Source organism: Rattus rattus, chromosome 1, assembly GCF_011064425.1.
Source record: "Rattus rattus isolate New Zealand chromosome 1, Rrattus_CSIRO_v1, whole genome shotgun sequence".
In the NCBI taxonomy this organism is placed as follows: domain Eukaryota; kingdom Metazoa; phylum Chordata; class Mammalia; order Rodentia; family Muridae; genus Rattus; species Rattus rattus.
Window position 1 is genome coordinate 155,626,302 of NC_046154.1, and position 25,797 is coordinate 155,652,098.

General features: G+C 45.5%; 1 protein-coding gene across 2 annotated transcripts in view; it reads right to left on the reverse strand.

The window, feature by feature from the left end:
- The window catches only part of Rbms2 (RNA binding motif single stranded interacting protein 2), a 40,483-nt gene extending 18,347 nt beyond the window's left edge, over window positions 1-22,136 (reverse strand). The window contains exons 1-2 of one of the 2 annotated variants that reach the window (XM_032908870.1): window positions 21,977-22,136; window positions 3,620-3,780 (exon numbers count right to left, since the gene is read on the reverse strand). In XM_032908870.1, coding sequence (XP_032764761.1) covers window positions 3,620-3,780; window positions 21,977-22,042 — 227 coding nt within the window. In that variant the 5' untranslated portion in view covers window positions 22,043-22,136. Of the gene's footprint in view, window positions 1-3,619; window positions 3,781-21,976 lie in introns of those variants that run through there. The other variant, XR_004388573.1, reaches the window with a different exon arrangement.
- Window positions 22,137-25,797: the final 3,661 nt, after the last annotated feature.

The window sequence follows — 25,797 nt, forward strand, 5'->3', positions numbered from 1 at the left end:
CTATATTCACGGAGGATTTCCCTGCTTCCTGTTATCGACCCTGGCATGCCCAGATGTGTACCAATAATCTCAGAGGCTAGTGTGCTTTTCATTGGAACTGTCCCCATACGTCCTGTGGCTGAGGACTGGTCCCCAGCTGCTGACACTGTTTTAAGGGGTAGAACCGCACTGAAGTGAATGGGTCACAGGTATTTTACAGCCTAGCCCGCCCCAGCTGCCCTTTGCTTTGCTGACGTCAGTGTGACCATCCACACTCTTGCCGCGGATCCTACCCACATGATGGTCTGTTCCCCTCGCACTGTGGCTAACATAAACCCTTCTTCACTAAAATTGTTGTTTGACGGGGTGTGGCCCTCACAAAGGGAAAAGTCACTACAGCACTTTCAGTCTAACTTCATCAATAAGGTCAGCTGTCACAGTGTCCTTATTATAACCCTAACCCCTCAAAGGCACCACAAGAGTGACCACAGCTCTCACAGTACCACATATCTGTCCCCAAAGACACTCTTGGGGAAAGCAGCTTGGCCACACCCACGTAAAGCATGTGCCTAAAGGCGGGCTCCAGCGAAGTTCCTTGAGGAACAAAAAAATAATTCTTTCCTTTTCCCTTCCTTTTCTTTTCTTTTCTTCTCTTTTCTTTTTCCTTCAGTTTTTCAAGACAGGGTTCCTGTGTGGATCTCTGGCTGCCCTAAAACTCACTTTGTAGACCAGGCTAGCCTCAAACTCCCAGAGATTCACCTGCCTCTGCCTCCGGGGTGCTGGGATCAAAGGCGTGCACCACTACCGTCCACCTAGCAGAAATAATTCTTGACTCTACTTTTCTTTTAGACAAACATCATTCATCCTATTTAATAATAATAATAAAAATAAATCTAAAGAGATGACTAAGCAAGTAAGAACACTAGGACCTGGTGGCTCCTAACTGTCTGCGGGCACCATGCATGCACACAGTACATAGACATACATGCAGGTGGGATTGGGGATTTAGCTCAGTGGTAGAGCGCTTGCCTAGCAAATGCAAGGCCCTGGGTTCGGTCCCCAGCTCCGAAAAAAAGAAAAAAAAAAAAAAAGACATACATGCAGGCAAAACATCCACACAATAAATAATACAATTTTAAAAATGAGCATTTTAAAAATAATAAATGTGCCTCCTCTGATTCCCTACTCCCAACATTCTACTGATCCCTTACCTGGAGGCCAGCCTGATCCTGATGTCTTTGTCTCAAATCCTAACTGTGCTACTTTCTAGTACAACTGATCTCAGACAAGTCCTGTGACCTCCTGTGTCCAAACCTCACCAACATTTCAGTGCTAACTAATAACTCCTCGCGCTCTTTGACCTGGTTTTTCCATCTTGTCGCCTTTATGAATGAGTTAAATTAGTCTGTGACGTGTTTTCACTCTGTACTTTATAAGGTTTGTGTTTTCCAGCTTTTTGGAAAACCCTGTTGGCAGCAGGGGCCTGGACAGCTGGCGGAGCTCTAGTGGTGAAGGAGTGCAGATCTTGGGTTACATCAGAAGCATCCTAGTAGGAAAAACCAGCTACATTGTATTCTAGGAGTGTGAAAATGTCAGAGACAGAGCAGTAACCCTGAACGAAGTCAAAAATTCAAGGGTTGAAGAGAAACTGTTGGCAGAAACTAAATGTGAGATTAACTCTCCAAACAAGCATTAAAAAAAAAAAAATCTATCCTCTTATCCTAAAAAACATGGATGATTGATTAGTTTGTTTTTAACCCCTGGCTTCCACCTCACTCCTGTCCTTTTTCAGTGGAGCTTCTGGGACCCAAAGATTAGGCAAAATAAGCTGGGGGTGCCCTGGAGGTCGAGGAAAGAGCATATTACAAGGAGGTGCGGACCAGTGGTCCTTGGATTTTTTTAGGCAAAGAATCATAAGAAGTGACTGTTGGCCAGAGGACACTCAAGCTGCTATCCCCATCAAGGCCCCAGGGTGGAGCCTGCTGTGGCCCAGCGGCCTAAAACTTTGAGCTAGAGTTTCCACTGCAGCTGGTAACAGCTGGCTCAGAGCTGCTTCCTGCTCCACAGAAGGAGCCCTTCAAGAGAACCAGAAGTTCCAGTCCCTGGCCACACCTCTCCTTCCGGCCCACCAGAGTTTGGGATCCAGCAACCCGGGAAGAGATCCCTGGGACACAGGCAGGAAGTCTTTCTGAGCAGGAGAAGCCCGCCCTTCTTAGAGAGGCGGGGCCCTCCCTCCCCGCCCTCAGGATCCACCCAACCCATCTCCCTTCTTCCTGCACTTATTCCTACATTTTTATTTAACTGATTTGTTTCTTCCTTTTTTTAATTTCATTTCATTTCTGAGATAGGATTTCCTGTGTAGTCCTAGCTGCTCAGGATATCGATCTGTAAACCAGGCTGGCCTGGAACTCAGAAATCTACCTGTCTTCTCTGCCTCCCAAGTGCTGGGATTGAAGTTGTGCACAACCATAGCTCCGCTTGATTGATTTATTTTTACACAGGCACGAACGCACACACAGGCACACACACATGCACATGCACACACACAGAGGCAGGCACACACACCAGGAGGTAAGTTTCCAGCATACTGCTTGCATTCCTAGTGGCCATAAACCGGTAACAATGCCAATACTTTCAACAACGAACTAGACGACTCTACAAATAAACAAGAAAAATAGTATGGGGCTGGAGAGATGGCTCAGCAGTCAGGAGCACTCACTGGCTGCTCTTCCACAGGACTCGGATTCAATTCCCAGCATCCACATTTAGTGGTGCGCACCTGCTTGTAACTCCAGTTCCAGAGCATCAGATGCCTGCTGGTTTCAGATACACATAAACTCACACAAGCACATAAACATGCAGGTAAATAAAATGGATACAAATTAAAATGAATAAAATATTATATAGCCAGGCATGGTGGAAATGCCTTTAACCCCAGAGGTAGACACAGGAAGATAAAGAGTTGTAGTCCAACCTGGACTACATGATACCCTGTTTAAAAAAAAAAAATAGGGGTTGGGGATTTAGCTCAGTGGTAGAGCGCTTGCCTAGCAAGCGCAAGGCCCTGGGTTCGGTTCCCAGCTCCGAAAAAAAAAGAAAAGAAAAAAAGGAAAAAAAAATACATTCATCCCATGGAGATTAAGTGAATATTTCTGTGGGTCGGTGTTAATTGTCAACTTGACAGAGTCTGAGGTCACCTGGGAGATAGGCACCTAGCATGCTGTGAGGGCCTTAACCACTGTGGGATCCAGGATGACATAAATGCAGAATGGGAGCTGACTAGCAGCAGGCAGCCATTTTCCTTTCTTCCTGGCCGTGGGTGTGATGTGACGTCTGCCTCAAGCTCCTTCACCTGAACTCCCTAGCACAATGGACTGTAGGTCAAAGTCTGAGCTCAAAGACCTCCCTTCTTCCTTATGTTGATCTCGTTTGAGACCAGCCTAGGATCCACGAGACACTGTCTCAACACAACAAAGCGGAAAAAACAAACCCGAAGCCCCGCACGTGAGCGTCCTGGGATGCGCCCTGACCGTGGGGCAGAAGCATGGTACTGCAAGTCATGCTAAGAGTATGTGGCAAGAAGCCAGTGACGGGGACTCTGCCACCCCTGCAAGCCTCTGGACTGGGATTTGCTACTTACGGCTGACAGAGCTTGACCAGGTCCTGGTCAGTGGTGCTCGGCTGCAGCCCTCGGATATACAGGTTGGTTTTGCTCAGCTGGTCGTTCCCACCGCTCCCGCTGCTGCTGCTAGGGGTGCCGTTCCTTGGACTCGGAGGTGCCATTTGCTGAGCCACAAATAGCTGCAAGGAGACATGAAGATTCAAGGTCAGAAAGATAGTGCGGTGCGTTTATATGCTGGAGACTGAGGAAGGCTGGGCACAGACCAAAACAGTCAAACAGAAGTGTAAGGTAGGCCATCTCGCTGGCTCAGCACGGAAAGTGCATACCACCGAATGTCATCAGCACAGTTTGATGCATACTGGGGTAAAGAACAGACTCCTAGGAGTTGTCCTCTGACCTCCACATGTGCACTGTGCATGCCCCCTGACACGCACATGAGCACACGCTTGTGTGCACAAATGCGCACAATAAATATATAAAACATACTATACTAATTATTTAGACAGGCAGTGGTGGTTCTTTTAATACCACCTCTAATCCTAGTACTTGTGAGGCAGAAGGAATTGGATCTCTGTGGGTTTGAAGCCAGCCTGACCTACAGAGAGAATTCCAGGACAGCCAGACATACACAAAGAAACCCTGTACCTGTTTTGAAAAAAAAAATTAAAATAACTATAAAAACCATAAGAAGTCGTCTACTATAAAAGAATAGACTAGATAGCGATAGCTATCTTACCTACCAGCCAGGAGTCATAAGAATAGAATAAACCTGCTTGGGAGAAGAGTGTACTGTATCAGGGTAGGATGTTTGTAAGCATAAGCAGGTTGCAGAAGGTAGTTAATTTAAGGTCTGCCTCTCAAGTCCAGAACTTATGAGATCATAAAGGATAGAAATAATTTAAACACAAAAAATATTCAAGCAGTAACACGAAAGAGTCCCACACAATACTGTAGGAAGTTGAACGCTGCAAACTTGGGTAGTAACAAGAAATGTTGAGGCTAGGCAGACGGCTCAGTTATAAAGGGCCTGTCATAGAAGCATGTGGAACTGAGTTCAGACCCTTAGTAGAGCAGCCATGCAGAAAGCTAGGTGACACACATCTGCAATTCCAGCACTAGGAAGACAGAGACAGGTAAGCTCACTGGCCAGTCAGCCTAGCCAAATCCAGGCCCAGGTTCAGTGAGAGATGCACCCCGCTCAAACGAACCAACCAACCCAGGTGGGATGCTGGCAACCACATCCAGCTCTGGTAGCCACTCATTTGCCACCAAATTCATTATTGACCTGGGGCCCTTAACTTCTTATTAGCCCCAGGGCAAGAGAAAAGCCTTCCCACATGTGGAATCATAGTTCCTGGTGCACAGTAGACATAGGTATTTGTGAAGATGAGAGAAATCAACTTACAGGAGACATATATATATATATATATATATATATATATATATATATATCTTTATCACATTCTTAAAACCTAGTCTCACCAATTCAGCCTGCATATAACTGATCCACATGATGTGTCCTGAAGCTAGTGGCCTCTAGGTTGTGCAACATAAATGAGTACTTTTGCCTGAGTTCCGGTCAGAATACTTCCAAATAAGGGAAGGTCCACATTCTCCGTGCAGTAACGGATTCTCCACTAATTGCTCATGAGACCCTCTGGGGTATTTCGGTCATTCAGTGAGTTCTTGAATTGCCCATTCCATGTAAGTCCTGATTGGTCCTGTGAGGAGTCATTAATAGAGAAGGTGGAATATCTCACAATGCCTTTTCATTTATGTGGTGCTGGGGATTGAACCCAGGTCTTGACTATATGTTAGGCAAGGGCTACATCTTCAGTCTTTTCTACTTTTTATTTTGAGGCCCAGGCGGGCCTTCAACTTTCAAAATTTGACTTGGTAAACCAATGGGTTTTATTGGAGTTACATACAGAAGTATGAGCAAAGGGGTTACTTACAGAAGAGCAACGACTCAAACACAACCCATACTCGAACCGGCATAGGTGTCCAGAACGTTGGACTCCTGAGGCATACCGTACAACCTGCAGCCAGCTCAGGTGTTGCAGAGTGTCTTTTCCAGGCAGATGGGTTGGCCTGAGCCTCTTCTGGGCACCACTGCTTGTCTGAGTGTCTTCATAGTCCTTACTGTTCATGTAAGCCCATGTGAGCTATTTATACCACCCAGGGTGACCTCAGACTCCTCCTGGGTCAGCCTCACTGGATGAGCGCCCGACTATGTCTGCCCACAATGTATTTAAATGCACTCCCATGAGGGGTTTACAAGTTAGAGCTCGGGGCGGGGGATTTAGCTCAGTGGTAGAGCGCTTACCTAGGAAGCGCAAGGCCCTGGGTTCGGTCCCCAGCTCCGAAAAAAAGAACCAAAAAAAAAAAAAAAAAAACAAGTTAGAGCTCACAACCTAGAAAACTATCAGAATAAACAGTGTGTGAGGGCTGGAGAGATGGCTCAGAGGTTAGGAGCACTGACTGTTCTTCTAGAGGACCTGAGTTCAATTCCCAGAAACCACATGGGACGCACAACTGTCTGCAACTCCAGTTCCAGGGGACCCAACACCCTCGCACAGACACACATGCAGGCAAAACATCGATGCATATGAAATAAAAACAGCTGAAAAGAGAGAAAGTCTGTGCTAGTGAGGATCCGAGCAAAGTGGATGAGGAACACAAGCAATGAACAATCCCTGGGGGGAGAAGGTTTGAAAAGATGTCTACATTTTCCCTTGAAAGGACAAGAACAGCGAGTTCAGAAGAGGGTAAATGTTGACGGCTAATGCTACCTGTCTGACACACAGACAGATATTATCTTAAAAAAAAAAAAAGTAAAAATGAAACTTATGTAAAATTAATATATTCTATTAAAAACAATTAACTAAAATGCTGAATCAGGCTGGTAAAATGGCCCAGCAGTTAAAGACACTCTCTACACACCCTGGCAACCTGAGTTCAAACCCACTCAAAGGTAGGTGGAGAGAACCTTTGTCCTTTGATCTCCACATGCATGCTGTAGCATGTGTACCCCTCTTCATTGTGCGCGCGCACACACACACACACACACACACACACACACACACACTTACACTCCCACTCTCCTCTCTCTCACTCTCCCACCTCTCCTCTCTCACCTCTCCACTCCTCTCCTCTCTCACACCTCACACTCTCTCCTCTCTCACACTCTCACACCTCACCTCTCTCACACTCACACCTCTCCTCTCTCTCACACTCCCCACTCTCTCCACACACACACACCACCTCTCACAGTCTCACACACACACACTCACACCTCTCTCTCACACACACACTCACACCCCACACTCTCTCTCACACACACCTCCACACCTCTCACACACACACACTCCACTCTCACACCTCTCTCACACACACACTCCACACCTCACAGTCTCACACACACACCTCACACTCTCTCTCACACACACACACACCTCACACTCTCTCACACACACTCACACTCTCCCAGTCTCCACACACTCACATTCTCACACTCTCTCTCACACACACACCACCCTCACAGTCCCCACACACACACTCTCACACCTCTCTCACACACACACCCACACCTCACAGTCTCCCCACACTCCACACACTCACACTCTCTCTCACACACACACACCTCCAGCACCTCACAGTCTCACACACACACTCCACTCTCTCACACACACACTCACTCTCAGTCTCACACACTCACACTCACACTCTCACACTCTCTCTCACACACACTCTCTCACACTCTCACATTCACACACATCACACTCTCACACTCACACACACACACACTCTCACACTCACACACACGAATGTACGTGCATTAATGTTTTTAACTAAATATTAAAATCTAAGATAGAATACTAAAATACTAAATCCAACCTCATGATCCTTCTTCTGCTCAGCCTCCCAAGGGCTGGGAACATATACACTTGTGACATCAGACTCTGTTTTATTGTCTTACAAATTAGTTAGTCAGTTAGTTATTTAGTTAGTTAGTTACTCAAGACAGGGTTTCTCTGTGTAGCCCTGATTGCCCTGGAACTCACTCCGTAGACCAGGCTGGCCTGATCTCAGAGATCTACCTGCCTCCGAGGTGTTGGGATTAAAAGCATATATCACCACTGCCCAGTGCAGTTTTAAAGTTTAAATAAACCATAGCATCACTAGTCTCACACACTAATTATTCTTTAATTTTATGAAATGCAAATTTACCAGAGTAAAAAATTGCAGCTGTTCTGTCCTGCTGACATGGTTTTGTGTTCTTATTTTTACTTTTTCTGCTTTAGTTTGTAATCATGTGTGTGTGTGCACATATGTAAGTGCACTAGAGTCAGAGGGTGACTGCAGGGAGCTGGCTCTTTGCTTCTGCACTGTGGATCCTGAGAATCTCATACACTTCACTGGCCTTGGCAGCAGACACCTATACCAGCTGAGCTGCTTGCTGGCCCTCTGTCTTTTTAAAAATTTGAGATGTTCCCATAGTGTATGCCAGCTGGCCTCACTCGTCCTTCAACCTCAAGTTTACATAGTAAGTATGGAGTGGGGTATTGTGAGAGTGTGTGTGTGTGTGTGTGTGTGAGAGAGAGAGAGAGATAGAGAGAGAGAGAGAGAGAGAGAGAGAGAGAGAGAGAGAGAGATGTGTGCCCATGCATTCATTCATGTTTAGTATGGGTGCTAATGGGCCTTGTCATGTATGTGCAGGGTGCAGGTCAGAGGACAACCTTAAGGGTGGGGCCTCACTGTTCCTGTTCCCTGCTGCAGACGTCAGACCAGGTGGCCAGTGGAGCCCTGGGACTGCAAAAAGAGCTGGAGAGCCCAGCTGACTTGGGTTCTGGGTCCTCACACTTGCATGACAAGTGCTTTAACTACTGGGTTCCCAAGGCACAGACTCTTAATTTTGACTTGTGTCACATGGCTTCCAAGTCTATACTTGTCCACTGCTGTCCTTCTAACCCAGACCTGTCAATGACTTTCACCAACTATGAGCTTCTATTTATAAAACAAGAAGTCTATTTCTAAAATGTGCTTAAATCCAGTCTTAAATAAGATTTAAAATAGGCAAAAAGCAGGGATGCTGATTTGCGTTTGTAATCCTAACACTTGGGAATGGAAGGCAGGAGGACCAGGAGTTCAAGGCCAGCCTGTCTTACATGAAACATGTCTTAAAAAGCAGGCGAACAGGCTGGAGAGATGGCTCAGGGGTTAAGAGCACTGACTGCTCTTTCAGAAGTCCTGAGTTCAGTTCCCAGCAACCACATGGTAACTCACAACCATCTGTAATAGGGATCCAATACCCTCTGCTGGTGTGTTTGAAGACAGCTATATAGTATACTCATATAGTATACTCTACACTCTAATCTGGCTGGAATGGCTAATTCCCAGTTCCCAGGTCTGTTTTGAAGCAATAATGCTCGCAGAGAGATGAGCTTTGGAGTAGCTCACTGATGGATGGCTGCGAGCACACACTGGGTCCTTAGTTCAGTCTCTAGTGCACACACACACACACAAAGCATAAACCCGAGACAATGAAGGGCTGGAAAGAGGGCCTGCTGACTGTTTTTTGTTTTGGTTTGGTTGTTTTGCTTTTGAGACAGGGTCCTTGGCTGGTCTAGAACTCACCTGCGTCTACCTCCTGAGTGCCCACATACAGACACAAAACACACACACACACACACACACACACACACACACATTTAAACAAATAAAATTATCTTATAATTTGTTTTTATTTTAAGCATATTGGTATTCTGCCTGCATGTATAAGGGAGTCTGATTCCCTGGAACTGGAGTTACAGCCAGTCTTGTAAGCTGCCATGTGGGTGCTACAAATATAACCCAGGTCCTCTGGGAGAGAAACCACTGCTCCCAATCACTGAGTCATCTCTCTGGCCCAGCCTTAAAAAATTTATTTATTTATTATATATAAGTACACTATAGGTGTCTTCAGACACACCAGAAGAGGGCATCAGATCCCATTACAGATGGTTGTGAGCCACCATGTGGTTGCTAGGATTTGAACTCAGGCCCTCTGGAAGAGCAGTCAGTGCTCTTAACCACTGAGCCATCTCTCCAGCCCAACCTTAAAATTATTTTAAAGAGACTATAATATCCCAGAACTAGAGAGATGGTGATAAAGGGAAGACCTGATCTACAGTAGTACACAACTTGCTTATACGAGGCAAGCTCTCTACAGCTCCAACTTCTAGTTTGGGGATTTTCTTTTTTTTTAAAGACAAGGTCTAGAAATGGCCAAACTGGCCTCAAAGTGCAATGTAGTCATTACTGACTTTTTTGTATCCACCTCCCAAGTGATAGGACATGTCCCAGCATGCCCAGCTACTATTTATATCACTCTGTAGCCCAGGCTAGTAGGGAACTATGTATCCACTGGCCTTGAACTTGTAGCCGTCCTCCTGTTTCAGCCTCATGTGCTGAGAATATAGGCAAGACTAAGCTTGTTAGAACTGGCTTATTCTCTTCTCTGGGGAGAAGGCAGAGATTCCGGATTCATAGTCACCAAGCACAGCTGGATGGGAATAAGTACCAAGGCCAAAACATGCTGCTACGTCTCTAGTGCCACCTCCCTCTCTGAAAAACTAACACACCCAACAAAGATGCCCAGAACCCAGCAACCCCCAGTGCTCCCTCAGGCTTCAGCCTGATTACTTCACAATCGAGACCACTACTTCCCATGCCAAGAATGCTTCCATCTGGTTTCAATGCCTTCCACTTAAACAGCCCCAAGCCACGAGATATAATTAGAAGAAAACCTATGAAGTCAGACACCAAAACAAAAAGGAAATCAAAAAAGGAACTCAGAGGAAACCGAGCACAGGGGAAGAAGTCACAGGGACACAGGGAAAGAGTTGTGAGAGGTCTAAACAAAAATGATTCCTTCTACGGAGCAAAAGTAGAATTCAACAAAGACAGGAATGGACAATGTGGCAGACATCAGCAAGTCTGGGGCAGGAGCTCTGTCCTTCCTAGACCAGGCCTTCGGTGAGACTTGTCTCAAAACAAAACCAAATAAACAGGATTGCACAGAAACGGCGAGGACAACTGAGAGAAAGTAAGATTTTAGATTTCAAAAGCATGGATCGATCCTGGGTTGGGGATTTGGCTCAGTGGTAGAGCGCTTGCCTAGCAAGCGCAAGGCCCTGGGTTCGGTCCCCAGCTCCGAAGAAAAGAAAAGAAAAGAAAAAAAAAAAAGCATGCTGGGGCTGGAAGACAGACTAAAGGGAACCTCCCAGAAAATAGAATAAAAATAAAATAAAAAATAAATGGATGGGACTAGAGAGATGGCTCAGTGGATAAGAGCACTGGCTCTTCTCCTAGAGTACCGAGTTTCAGTTCCCAGCAGACACACGACAGCTCACAACTGCCTATAACTTCAGTTCCAGGTGATCCAGCATCATCCTCTAGGATGTAAGCATGATACACAGACCGCCTAAACACCACCCACAGAAAACAATTGTTTTAGAAGATAAAAAAAAATGGTAAGCAGTCATAGTTTCCTGCACTCCCGGGACTCAGGAAGCTAAAGCAAGAGAAGCTTGGGTTTCAGGTGAGCACGAACCCTATGCAACAAGAACCTATCTCAAAGAAACAAAACAAAAGAAAATACAAGGTATGGGGGGCTGGAGAGATGGCTCAGCGGTTAAGAGCACTGACTGCTCTTCCAGAGGTCCTGGGTTCAAATCCCAGCAACCACATGGTGGCTCACAACCGTCTGTAATGGGATCCGATGCCCTCTTCTGGTGTGTCTGAGGACAGTGACGGTGTACTCACATACATAAAATAAATCTTTTTTTTCTTTCCTTCTTTTTTTTTTTTTTTTTCGAGCTGGGGACCTAACATCGGAAAGAAAAAGGAAATGACAGGAATTGTAATGAGTGGTATAATCACGTATATGAGCTGTCTAGGTTGAAATAAGAATCTAGCTCTAGGGGTTGGGGATTTAGTTCAGTGGTAGAGCGCTTGCCTAACAAGCACAAGGCCCCGGGTTCGGTCCCCAGCTCTAAAAAAAAAAAAAAAAAAAGAATCTAGCTCTAAATGAATAAGATCTGCACAAACTAAAACTCATGAAACCTCTTATCACTTTCTTAAACCATTTTTCTTTTTTCTTTAAAGAAGTATTTATTATATGTGGTTGCTGGGATTTGAACTCAAGATCTCTGGAAGAGTAACCAGTGCTCTTAACCACTGAGCCATCTTTCCAGCCTCCCTAAGAACACAGGATCAGTAACCAAATTTAGCAAGAGTCAGAAAGACTATAAATAAGAGGATAACAAAATAACTCCTCACCTGCCAATTCAGTCAACTGTCCAGCCAGCACTTCACGGGGAAACATTTCCATATTTACAAGTTAAAACAAAACAACATCCCCCTTGCACTTGGGGACACTCCACCTGTCTTAGTTAGGATTTCTATTGTTGTGACAAAACACCATGACCAAAATGCAAGTTGGGGAGAAAAGTTGGCTTATAGTTCCGTATTGCCGTTCATAACCAAAGGAAGTTAGGACAGGAACTCAAACAGGGCAGGAACCTGGAAGCAGTAGCTGATGGAGAGACCGTGGAGGGGTGCTGCTTACTGGCTTGCTCCTCATGGCTTGTTTAGCTTGCTTTCTTATCCAATCCAGGACCATCAGCCTAGGGACAGCACCACCACAATGGGCTGGACCCTCCCCCATTGATCAGTAGTTGAGAAAATGCCTTACAGCTGGTCCTCATGGAGGAATTTCCTCAACTGAAGCTCCGTCCTCTCTGACGGCTCTAGCTTGTGTCAAGTTGACACATTAAGCCAGCCAGTACAACTGACCTCTTGTAAAGTTGACACAATAACACATTGCTATTAAGCCACAACACTCACTTTCTTATTCATCCCCAAGATCTCACATAAAAACATAAACAACAGACAAGCACCAATCCTTGACTCTATTGATACCTGATAGGAGCCTAGCATAACTGTCCCCGAGAGGTTCCACCCAGCAGCTGACTAAAACAGACGCAGAGACCCACAGCCAAACATTGGTTGGAGCTCAGGGACTCTTATGGAAGAGTTGGGGGAAGAATTGAGGGCCCCAAAGAGGACAGAAACTCCACAGGAAGACCGACAGAGTCAACTAACCTTTGGGGGATCTCGGAGACTGAACTACCAACCAAAGACCTAGGCCCCCTGCACGTATGTAGCAGATGTGGATCCGGAACAACTGGAGCAGTGGCTATCCCAAAAGCTCTTGTCTGTCTGTGGAAAACACTCCCGTAACTGGACTGCCTTGTCTGGCCTCAGTGGAAGATGTGCCTAGCCCTGGAGACTTGATGTGCCAGAGTCACAGGATACCCAAGGATACCTAACCCTCTCAGGGAAGAAGAAGGGTTGTGAAAAGAGTTGTGTGAGGAGGGTTGTGTGAGGAGGGTTGTGTGAGGAGGGGTGTGTGAAGAGGGTTGTGTGAGGAGGGTTGTGAGGAGGGTTGTGTGGGGAGAGTTGTGTGAGGAGGGTTGTGTGAGGAGGGTTGTGTGAGGAGGGTTGTGTGAGGAGGGTTGTGAGGAGAGTTGTGTGGGGAGGGTTGTGTGGAGGAGGTTGTGAGGGAGAGTTGTGTGAGGAAGGTTGTGTGGAGGAGGGTTGTGAGGAGGGTTGTGTGGAGGAGGGTTGTGAGGAGGGTTGTGTGAGGAGAGTTGTGTGAGGAGGGTTGTGTGAGGAGGGTTGTGAGGAGAGTTGTGTGAGGAGGGTTGTGTGAGGAGGGTTGTGAGGAGGGTTGTGTGGGGAGAGTTGTGTGAGGAGGGTTGTGTGAGGAGGGTTGTGTGAGGAGGGTTGTGTGAGGAGGGTTGTGTGAGGAGAGTTGTGTGAGGAGGGTTGTGTGAGGAGGGTTGTGTGAGGAGAGTTGTGTGAGGAGGGTTGTGTGAGGAGGGTTGTATGATGAGGGGACTAGGAGAGAAGGGCAGCAATAGATATGTAAAGGAAATAAATAAAAATAATAAAATAAATAAAAGCCCCACAGTCTTTACAAACACATTGAAATTTCAGTTTCTTTAACATATCCAATCTCCTGGATGGTGAGAACGTGCACACACGTTTGATCCCAGCACTTGGGAGCCAGAGGCAGGCAGATATCTGTGAGCTCCAGGCCAGCCAGAGTTCCAGAACAGAACACAGAGACCCTGTCTCAAACAAAACAAAACAAAACAAAACAAAAAACAAAAAACAAAAAACAAAAGATCTAATCTCTCTAAAAATCTAAATCTCTTTTAAAAGTTCAAAGTTTTTTAGCAGTGGGCTCCTGTAAAAATCAAAATTAAATACATTTTTCAAGAGGGAAGAACCAGGGCACAGTCACAATCTGAACCAATCTCAAACAATATAGATAACTTAATGTCAAATGTTTGGGATCCACTTGTGATCTTCTGGGCTTCTCTAAGGGCTTGGGTCACTTCTCCAGCTCTGCCCCCTACAGCATACATCGTGCCTTCAATTCTGGGAGGTTCTATTCCACAGCTGCTGCTGTTCTTGGTGGTCATCCTGTGGTCCTGGCATCTCCAAAATGCTGGGTCTTCTACTGCAACTGGGCTGCAATTTCACCAGTACCCTCTCACAGGCTCTCTTCATGGTGTCAAGCTCAAGTTCCCTTCAGTCCTGGGCTTCAACTGCCACTGAGGCTGCACCTTCACCAATGACCTCTCCTGGCCTCTCACAGTGCCAGGCCTCAGCTGCTCTCCATGCCTTCAAAACCAGTAGTACCACCTGGGTGACTTACACATTGCCAAGTCCAAATGCTAGCACGAGGTACAACCTTTGCCCACAGCTTCTCTGTGCTCACAGAAAACACTCCCCAGAAGATTCTACCTCAGTGATGCTGGTCTCTTAGTCACTGCTAGTTTCTCAGCTCTCGATGACCACCATCAATCGTCCCAGTAACACAAAGGTTTGGCTTCAGCGCTGCCAGTCTCTCGTTAATTGCAATTGCCACCCCAGCCCCAGCTGACAAGAATGGCAGAATCTTAATTCTTAACTTAATTTCTATTACAAATGCCACTAATAGTCTTTAAACTTCCCTCTGAAACGTCTCAAGCCAGGCCTCCATCTTCTGCACAGCTCTCAATGTTCTTATCTTCCAAGCTCCCACAGGGCATCCCACTCAATGGCTTTTCTAGCCCAAAGTTCCAAAGTCCTTCCACAGCCCTCCCCATAAAAACATGGTCAGGTTTGTCACAGGATACCCACTACGCTGTTAACAATTTGTCCTAATTAGGGTTTCTATTGCTGCAATGAAACCTCATAACCAAAAAGTAAGTTGGAGAGGAAAGGGTTTATTTGGCATATACTTCCACATCACTGTTCATCATGGAAGGAAGTCAGGACAGGACCTCAAACAGGACAGGAGCCTGAAGGCAGGAGCTGATGCAGAGGCCATGGAGTGGTGCTGCTTACTGGCTTGCTCAGTCTTCTTTGTTATAGAACCCAGGACCACCAGCCCAGGGATGGCACCACCCACAAAGGTGTGCACCACCACCCCTGGCTTAAGAAGTTTAATGGGCTGGAGAGATGCTCAGTGGTTAAGAGCACCCGACTGCTCTTCCAGAGGTCCTGAGTTCAAATCCCAGCAACCACATGGTGGCTCACAACCATCTGTAGTGGGATCTGATGCCCCCTTCTGGTGTGTCTGAGGACAGCTACAGTGTACTTATATATAATAAATAATTAAAATAATTTTAAAAAGGAAGTTTAATAATCAATGAAGCTTGGACTGAAATGGAAGAGAGAAAGGAGCAGGGGCGTGGCTCTGTAGAGCTCTGGTCTAGTAAGCCATCCAAAAACACCAAACCGTGAAAGAGAAGAGGTCTCTGCACTCTGTTATAAACAGATCCTTTCTCACTCAAAAGGAAGACAGATATAGAGCAGGCAGAGAGAGAGCCAGGGGCTATGACTGTTGACCTAGCAGCCAGGAGGGAAGACAGAAGACTCCTACAGAGCAGAATCAGGCCCAACTGTGGAAGTCTGTATGAACTGAGATACATGTGGGGCAGGAAATAAGATTTTTTTTTTTTTTTTGATTCTTTTTTTTGGAGCTGGGGACCGAACCCAGGGCCTTACGCTTCCTAGGCAAGCGCTCTACCCCTGAGCTAAATCCCCAACCCCGATTTTTTTTTTTTTTTTGAGACACATTTTATGCAGCCTAGAACCTTTTTTTTTTTTTTTTTTTTTTCCGGAGCTGGGGACCGAACCCAGGGCCTTGCCCACGCTAGGCAAGCGCTCTACCACTGAGCTAAATCCCCAACCCCTGCAGCCTAGAACCTAACTAGAACTGGTGAGGCTACCCTTGAACTCACTGTCCTTTTGCCTGGACCTCCAGGAGTACTTGAATTATGTATGTAAATCACCATGCTGTGAGCAAAATCTGTGGGGAAGGTAAATTAGTTCAAATCAAAGACAGTCCCATGCCAGTCAATGTGGCGAGTGCCTACAACCCCAGAATCAGGAGATAAGGACAGAGGGTTACCTTCAAACAAGGCTAGCCTGGGCTACAGAGAGACCCATCTCAAACACCACACACACAGCTGGGAGATAGCTCATCAGGTAAAGAAATTCCAAGCACTCTTGTGAATGCCACAAATCCCAGGTGGATTCCCAAAGGTGGCAGTGAGGGGTTGGGGATTTAGCTCAGTGGTAGAGCGCTTGCTTAGCAAGGGCAAGGCCCTGGGTTCAGTCCCCAGCTCCGAAGGAAAAAAAAAAAAAAAAAGGTGGCAGTGAAACATGGGAGCCCTGGAGCTCTACTTCAGCCCCCAGACCTTGTCTCAGTGGGTAAGACTGAGGGGCCCCACATGTGCATACTTACCTGATACACTCACAAGGGGGCAGGAAAACAAACAAAAGTAGTCCCTTTTCTTTTTCCTAAAGGAAATGTTTGTGGCTGTGAGGGGTTAAGTTTAACAACACATGCCAAGGAGATGATGCCAAGGAAGGCGTGGTTAGAAGCCTCACAAATACAGATTTCTTTATTCCCAGACCTATTCACCTATCTCCCGGCTGCACAGAGGTAACGGCCCTGCTCAAATGAAGGCACCTTGAGACCTACAACTAACCTTTCTTTGTATTTATTTATCTAAATCAAGGCCATTAGCTTTTTTTTTTTAAGTAATCATATCAAAATATCTTGTAGAAGCCTTTTTGAAATCCACACTTTTCCATTTTGTGATTTTTCCCCCTCTTGGTATTTTGAGACAGGGTCTCTCTGTGAGGCCCTGGCTGTCCTGAACTGGCTCTGCAGACCAGGCTGGTCTCAAACTCACAGAGCTCTGCCTGCCTCTGCTTCCCAGTACTAAAATTAAAGACCTGTGCTGCTGCATCTGGCTGTTGCTATCTTGTGACAGAGCCTCACTATGTGTAGCTGGCCTGGGACTCTAATTCAGAAAGATCTACCTGCCTCTGCCTCCCAGATACTGGGATTAAAATACACAAACACATCCAGCCTTTCTGTTTTATGGAGACAGGGTCTTGGGCATCCCAGGTTGCCTATGGAACCCAGGATGACCACATCTGTTCCCAGTGCTGGGATTGCAGGCCTGCACTACACTAGTTTATGCTAGGATGGATTCCAGAGCTTCAGGGTACCAGGCAGTCTGCTAAGAAGCTTCCCGTTTTTACTATATCTTTTAAATTTTGAATTTTATATTTATCATGTGTGTGCATGCTACAGCATGTGTGTGGAGGTCAGAGGATAACTTACACAGGAGACAGTTCTCTCCTTCGACCTCAAGGTAGGGTCTTCATTTTTAAAAACGATTTATTTACTATGTATAAGTACACTGTAGCTGTCTTCAGACAATAGAAGAGGGCATTAGACCCCATTACAGATGGTTGTGAGCCACCATGTAATTGCTGGGATTTGAACTCGGAACTTCTGGAATAGCAGTCTTAACTGCTGGGCCATCTCTCCAGCCCTCACAGCATGATCTTATTACTTCTGCTGTTCTGTATCACCAGGAGAGCTGGTCCAAGAACCTCCAGGCAGTTCAGCCATCTTGCCATAAAAGTGCTGGGGTTACAGACTTGCACCACCTCCTCCAGCCTCCTTACGTGGATTCTAGGACCAGACTCATTTCCTCAGATCCTAAGGCTGTGTGGTAAGCACCCACCGAGTTGCCTTGCAAGTTTTTATAAGTATTTTTTATTCTAGAAACTAGAATTAATAACCATAAACAGCAGTAAACTATAATGTAAATTTTTTCCTTATATAAAGAAACATATATATATATATATATATGTTTCATAAATATATATATTTCACTTCATGGCTTTTTTGGCATGTGGGGGTTGGGAGCAGGGGGCAGGGTAAGATGTTAAAAATCAAAGCTAGGGCCTTACTTTTTAGTTTTATTGTTTTTATGAGACAGGGTCTTACTATTTAGCCCTGGATTGGCCTAGAGATCACTATATAGATCAGGCTGGTCTCAAACTTGTGGCCTTTGAGGTTGAGGATTTCGGGCTTGTGACATTTAGATCTGTTTGTGTGTTGCTGGGAGCTGGAGATTAACAAGCAAGAATTCTACCAAGCCCAACCCTGTTTGTTTATTTATTTAGGAATGGCCCTCACGAAACTGAACTCAAACTCACTCTGTAGCTTAGGATGACCTTGAAGTCGTACTCCTGCCTCTACCTCCCCAGTCTTCGTACAACAGAACACCTGCATTACAGTGTGTCACTTGGCCTTTTGTACTACACTGACCCATGCTGTGTAACCCTGGTTATCCTACCAACACTGGGAATTATCACAGCAGAGAGAAACGCCTGGAAGAACATGTCCAGCAAACTAATGTCACCCATTCTCCTCCAGGAGTCAGAGATGAGTAAGAAACTATAGGACTTTGACAAATCTTTTTATTTTTAACTTTAAAAACTTTAGATTTATCACTAAAAATTAACAAAAGCTCATTTTGGTTTTTCAAGACAGGGTTTCTCTGTGTAGCCCTGGCTGTCCTAAAACTCACTCTGTACACCAGGCTGGCCTGGAACTCCGAGATCCACCTGCCTCTGCCTCTCTCAGCTGGGATCAAAGGTGCGCGCCACTTGTCCAAGCTGCTTGCTTGTTTTTCTTGAGACAAGTTCTCTCTATGTTATCCAGGCTGGCCTCAAACTCACAGAAGGCCACCAATGCTCAGCCCAGGGTCTTTAAAATGTTTAACTTTAGGTTAAAAAGTGCACAAATTGGGCTTGGTAGTTAAGAGCACTGGCTTATTTTAGAGCATGCAGGTTAGGCTCCCAGCAGCCACATAGCAGCTCACTACTGTCTGGAACTCCAGTTTCAGGGGACTTAACACCCTTTCTAGCCTCCAAAGGCACAAGGCACTTGTGTGGTATGCAGACATACCTGCGGGCAAAACACCCAGTTACATTAAAAAACAAAAAACTGCATGAATCGCTTTGCATGGTGATGCTGGCATGTAATGCTGGGAAACTGGAACCTGAAGCCGGAAGACTGAGTTTGAGGGCAGCTGGGTCTATACAGCTACAGAGTAAGTTTCAAGCCAACCAGGGATACATAGAATCAAAACTGCACCAGACCAATCCCCAACAAGCCCCCCCCCACCAAAGCACAGATTTACATGAGAAAATACATTGAAACACTTTTGAAACAAGAACAAATGCACCCAATTCCATGTGTCAACAGCAACATATAGAGCAGCATAGCAGTCTCAGTTCATAATGGAAATCCACAAGCCCACATATACACACAGAATCAGTCCTGTGCACAGCCACAGTATGCACACTGTGCAAATATCGCTTCCTTAGATGTTTCAGAACACTGGCTTATAAGAATCCAAAGAATGATTTTTTTTCCACTTAACACTTTAATTTATTGTGTGCATGTAGAGGTCGGAGGACAACTTATGGGAGTCTCCTACCTAATGTAGGTCCTGAGATAGGACTCAAGCTTGAAGGCATAACCTTTGCCATCTGAATCATCTTGAGAGACCCCCAAATGCTTTTTTAAGTTACTTTATAAAATTATTATTATCATTAGTGTATATCTGTGTGTATCTGGGAGTGCATACACATGCCATACTCTGGGTGAGCACATGGCATGACAAATTTCAGGAAGGGAGAGATTCTCTCCTTCATGGGACCTGGGGCTTGAAATGCCAATGGCTTTCACACCGGGCCACCCCACCATCCGCCAAGGTCTTCTTGGCAAATCCTATTAGTGAGTACGCGCACAGCTGCTCCCACTCCTATCCTGCCCACTGCCAGTGCTTCCTGAACTACTATCAGGGAGAGATAGAAGGTAAATTGAAATCTGCAGTCCTATCTCTTGCTCCCTGAGTTCTCCTACACTTATAATCTAAACATCTGGCTGTTGGCTTAGTTGTCAAGTGTATGTGCAAGGCCACAAGTTCCATCCCCAACATCAGCACCAACAAAAAACAAAAGAAAAAAATAAGGAATCTAAATCCTAGACATCTCCCATACTCCAAAGGATAGGAGAGCTAAGAAGACATTTTAAATAGATCCAAATACATAAAAACTTGAAAGAGAAAATTCATTTCCTTTTATTCTAATCGGTATTCTGAGAAACTTGGAGGGGAAAAAGAGTCAGAAAAGAGGCTGAGCCAGGAGGATTACAAGTTTGAAGACCATTTGGGCTACATAATAAAACCAGAATAGAAAGAAAGGAAGGAAGGAAGGATGGGTGGGGGAGAGGGGGGAATAAGATTCAGTGTGGCTCATTCATGCCTGTGATCCAGTGACCAGCGTGGGCTACAGAGTGAGTTCTAGGCCAACTTGGAGTAAAGAGGGAGACCATGTCTCAAAAACCAAAACTAACATAAAAAAAAAAAAAAATGAAGTTTTTATACAGTTCTATATTGAGTTGAGTAGAATAAGGACATCAGTTAATACATTATATGTATTGAAACATTTCATATGTTTGTGTGCGTGTAATCAAAAATATGCATAGTGCTTCATTTCTTTTTTGTTTTTGTTTATTTCCTGAAACAGTGTTTCTCTCTGTGACTGTGGCTGTCCTGGAACGTGCTTTGTAGACCAGGCTGGTATTGAACTTAGAGATCAGACTGCCTCTGCTTCCTGAGTACCAGGATTAAAGGGGTGCACCTGGGGTTGGGGACTTAGCTCAGTGGTAGAGCACTTGCCTAGCAAGCACAAGGCCCTGGGTTCAGTCCTCAGCTCTGGAAATAGAAAAAGAAAAAAAGAAAAGAAGAAAGAAAGAAAGAAAGAAAGAAAGAAAGAAAGAAAGAAAGAAAGAAAGAAAGAAAGAAAGGAAGGAAGGAAGGAAGGGGTGCACCACCACCTGGCTATAGAGCTTGATCTCTTAAGCATACAAACAGAATGAAAGCCACATAAACTAAACCCACTGGGGTGCTGCCCTGATAGAATACTAGTATTCGAGTCTCTGAGGTCTTCTCAGGTCCATGAGGCCATGACTCTTTCCCCACCTCCAACATTCCACCAAACAAGCATAGATCTCTGCACCACGTGTTTTCTTAAAAAACAGCTGTAATGCTCAGAGAGCTCAGAAAGTCTTCCTGCTATGGCCCAAAGCTCCTCCTCCAGCACTGCATACCACAAAACGCCAAGAAACTGCCAAGGATGTTCTCTGGCAAATGTGGGCAGGCCTGTCCCTCTCTCCAGGCTGTCCATTCACTCAACCATACTTTAACTCCTCAGGCAGCCAGGGGTTAATCATAAGGACTCCAGGGATCCCTGCTAAGCCTGGCTATCTGCAGGGTTCTGAGTATCCTCTCAAAGGCACGACCCAAAGAATCACAGAGCTTTCTGCCTTAATCCCAAAGCGCGTTATCTCCCAAAATTCCTCTGCCAGGATGGGTGGGGTTGGGTAGGGTCTCTTGGTCTAGAAGCGCACACTTAATTCTTGACCAGCCTAGAGACCTCTCAGACTACCTGTAATTTCAGCTAGCTGGTGGATTGAGTAAAAGGCAAGTGGGGAGGGGGGGCACGGGGGGGGGGCGGCGTAAGGGTGGATGCAATTAACCAAAATGATAAAATAATCTTGTGGGGAGTGGGCCTAGGGACAAGGTCTGAGTTGTCATGCTATCCCCATTGACGCAGCAGCAACAATCAAACGAACTTCGTTTCAGAAGATACAAACTTACAAAGTTGGTTGTTTTTATCCCGCTGCTTCCTCCAGCCTCACAAACCTCTGCTCTAAATTCCTTTAACTCCAGAACCAGGTGCAAAAAGGCAGGAAAGATGAGATGGAAGGAGAGGCACTGAAGGGGGAGAGAGGAATCTAGTTCCCCTCTTAAAGGAGAATTCTAAAGGAAGGGCGCTCCCGGATCCCTAGGAAAGGAAGTGGCTGGATTCCCCAAAAGCACTTTTTCCTACCTTCTTGTTGTTCTTGTTATAGCCAAAAGTCGAAATCCCAGGCCTGGAAGTCACTGATAGCAGCATTTTTTCTTTACTGTTACGGAGCTGAGAGAGAGAAAGAAGAGAGTGAAGGAAAGGGAGGGAGAAAAAGGGAGGGAGGAGGGAGGGGGAAAGGAGAGGGAGAGAGGAAGGGAGGGAAAAAGGGAGGGAAGGGAGAAGGGAGGGGGAGGAGAAAGAGGGGAAAAGGAGCAAGCAAGAGAGAGAGAGGGAGTGAGAGGTGGGGAGGAAGGGGGGGCCCTGCGGGGAAGAGTGAGCTAGGTCTGCTCCTTACGTCACTGAAAGAAGTTAACCCAAAGTCAGGGCAAATCACTTCCACTGGGTCCTAATGCCCGCGATGTTCTATTTTGGCTTGTTTTTCCGTGGGCTTAGTTCAAGCTAGAAAGAAGAGTTCTTATCTATTTCTCCACGAACAAATTCTGATTGTTATAAAAAGACAATTACCCTGTTATCAATGAAAACACAATGTTTTTTGTTGTTGTTTGGTTTTGATGTGAAGCTTTCTTTCCCTGAGCTCTCAGCTACAAGATCTCAAACTTGGCCTGCAAAATGACTTAGTAGGTTCCTGGGCCTAAGTTAGGTCCCCAGATCCACATGGTAGAAAGAGAGAACCGGCTAACAAAACTTGTTCTCCCCCGACCCCAGCATCCAATGTGGCATGCCCACACATGTATATACGAAAATCAATAAAATGAAATAATGTTTTGTTTTTTTTTTTAAGATTTCAAGCTTGATGTAACCCTCTTGACTCTGCCTTCCAGAGCATGTGAAGACTGTATTAAGATACAGAATGTGCCGGGTTGGGGATTTAGCTCAGCGGTAGAGCGCTTGCCTAGCAAGCGCAAGGCCCTGGGTTCGGTCCCCAGCTCTGAAAAAAAAAAGATACAGAATGTGCGAGGTCAGAGGTCAGACTAGTTTATATTTAGGGTGATCCTGATGCAGTAAGAAAGATCAGGGGTTAAGAGCATTGCTGCTCCTCCAGGAGATTCCCAGCACCCACATCAGGTGACTCACTGCTACCTCTATTATCACTAACTTCCATGGATACCCAGATTCTCATATATGTGCGTGCTCTCTCTCTCGCTCTCTTTTTCGCCCTCTCTTCCCTTCCCCTCTCCCTCTCCATCCTCCCTCTCCCTCCCCCTCTCTCCCTCCTTCTCTCCTTCTCCCTCCTCCCCTCTCCCTCCCTCTCCCTCTCCCCCTCCCCTCCCTCTTTCTTTCATATACAAATGCATACACACATGCACACACAATTTTTTCTTATTGTATAGCCTTGGATGATCTGGAACTCACTCTGTTGACCAGGCTGGCCTGGAACTCATAGATATCTGCCTACCTGTGCCTCTCGAGAGCTGGGATTGAAGACATGCACCACCACTGCCAAGTCAAAATTTTTTTTAACATAAAAAATGGATCTTAAGGGGTTGGGGATTAGCTCAGTGGTAGAGCGCTTGCCTAGCAAGCGCAAGGCCCTGGGTTCGGTCCCCAGCTCCGAAAAAAAGAAAAAGAAAAAAAATGGATCTTAAAAGAATAATAAGGGCTGGAGAGATGGCTCAGCGGTTAAGAGCACCCGACTACTCTTCCAGAGGTCCTGAGTTCAATTCCCAGCAACCACATGGTGGCTCACAATCATCTGTAAAGAGATCTGATGCCCTCTTCTGGTATATCTGAAGACAGTTACAGTGTACTTATGTATAATAAATGAATAAATCTTTAAAAAAAAAAAAAGAATAATAAGGAAAAAGGAAGAGTATGGCCTAGGAATAGTGATACACTGTTTAATGTAACTCCAGCATGCATGAAGAAGGATCACCAAAAGCTTGAGGTCAGCAAAGGCCACAGAGTCATCCACTGAGGTGACTGAGGCAAGAGGTCAGCCTAGGTTATACTTTTTTTTTGGATGGTTCAGCAGGTAAAGGTGCTGAAAGATCTGGATTCAGTTTCTGGGACTCACAGGGTACAAGGGAGAACCTACTCCTGAAATTTGTCCTCTGACCGCCATACATGCTAAAGTATGCACTCCCCCAACACACACACACACACACACACACACACACACACACACACACACACACACACACACACAAAAACACAAAAATTTTAAATGTATTTAAAAAAAGAACAAAGATGAGAATGCCAAAAAGCATATACAAATTAAATATACAATGGAAATAATCTCAGAGCCTTTGCTCTACTCAGTCGGGGTGGCCATTCCCAGCACAAAGACATCATCCACAGAGTGATTCCACAAACCTCAGTGCTCTGGGATTTTTTTTTTAAACAAGTGGAAGCTTTTTATTGTTATTCTTTATTTATTTTTGGTGGTCTCAGGGAAGACTCCAGTGTGCTAAGCAAGTGCTCTCCCAATCACGACGCTCAGCCTTCAGCCCAAGTGGACGCCGTCTCACTTACCCTTATTGCTCACTCATTTCTTGTTCATGTAAGACAGGGTCTCACTCTGTAGTGCTCACTGACCTCAAACTCAATGTCTCCGTGTCTCCTTAGTGCACTATTCTATACACACATGAACACTCAGCCCCACTTCGTTTGGATGGTTTGGGCTCTCTTGTTTGACTGTGCTGGATGATCAAGCAGTCTGACACAGAGGCACATTCCCAGCCTTCCAGCGATAAACTTCATCATTCTTTTTTTTTAAGTTAATTATTTAATCGTTTATGAGTATTGTGTACCACCTGTGTTCCTGATGGTAGGAACTAACTACTTCACAAATCTGAAACCTTTAAAAAAAAATTCATTTATTTGGTTTTTCAAGACAGGATTTCTCTGTGTAGGAACACAGGTAGGAAGTCTAAAACTGGAGTTACAGATGCCTGTGAACCACCATGTGGGTGCTGAGAATCAAGTCTGGGTCCTCTGTAATGGCTCTCAACCACTAATCAACTCTCCAGCCCTGCTTGGTACTTTTTTCAGCCAGGGTCTCATGTAGCCCAGGCTAGGGTTGATTTCCACCTAATGAGAAAAAACCCTGAGCTCCTAACCCACATGCAGCTCTCCTGAGTGATAAGTTTCCTGCACCATCTTGCCCAGCTGTTAGACTTTTTAATCTACTATTTCTTAGCCCATAAGACCCATGAAGCTTAAACAAGGATAAAAACTCACCAGGTGTGGAATTTATAGCCAAGCTGAATGATGTTCACAGAGTTAGGCTGTCTTCTCTGAGCTGTCAAACAGACAAATTATAACTCTTTAAAAAAACATGTTTCGCAAAGAAGGTCAGCAAGAATCTATCTACACAGCTGCTGAGACACTCACCTCCAATTCGCCCTTGAAGGAGAGTTGGACCAAGAAAAGAAAACTTCAGAGTGATACCAAGGAAGCCTACCCATCCACCTAGATCAGGGAGGGAGACTGAATGCCTTCAGAGCCCCTCCTCAGACCTCCCACTGCCACCACACGCATTCCCCAGCAGTAAATTAACTGGTCTTTGTCACAGCAGACATTAAGCGCAGACTCTCTCTAAAACAAAGCTCTGCTCTCTGCTTTTCCTGCTGCTCTGCTGTGATAACGGAACAGACAGTACCAGCATGCTGCAGAATAAATACGTGCACTGCACGGCTACCCCCAACTCTGACTTTCATTTCCAACAGGACAGGAAGTGCCTGCTCAACTCAAGGGACACAGGAAGGGTGGGAACAACCTCAGTGTGGGAATTGCAACCGAGAATGGAAGTGACAGCCCACTACAGCAAATAAGTAAATAATAGCATCTCTCAGGGACGCTGAATTTTCCAGGAACTTCCTTTCCACTCTCAGAAGTTTTCA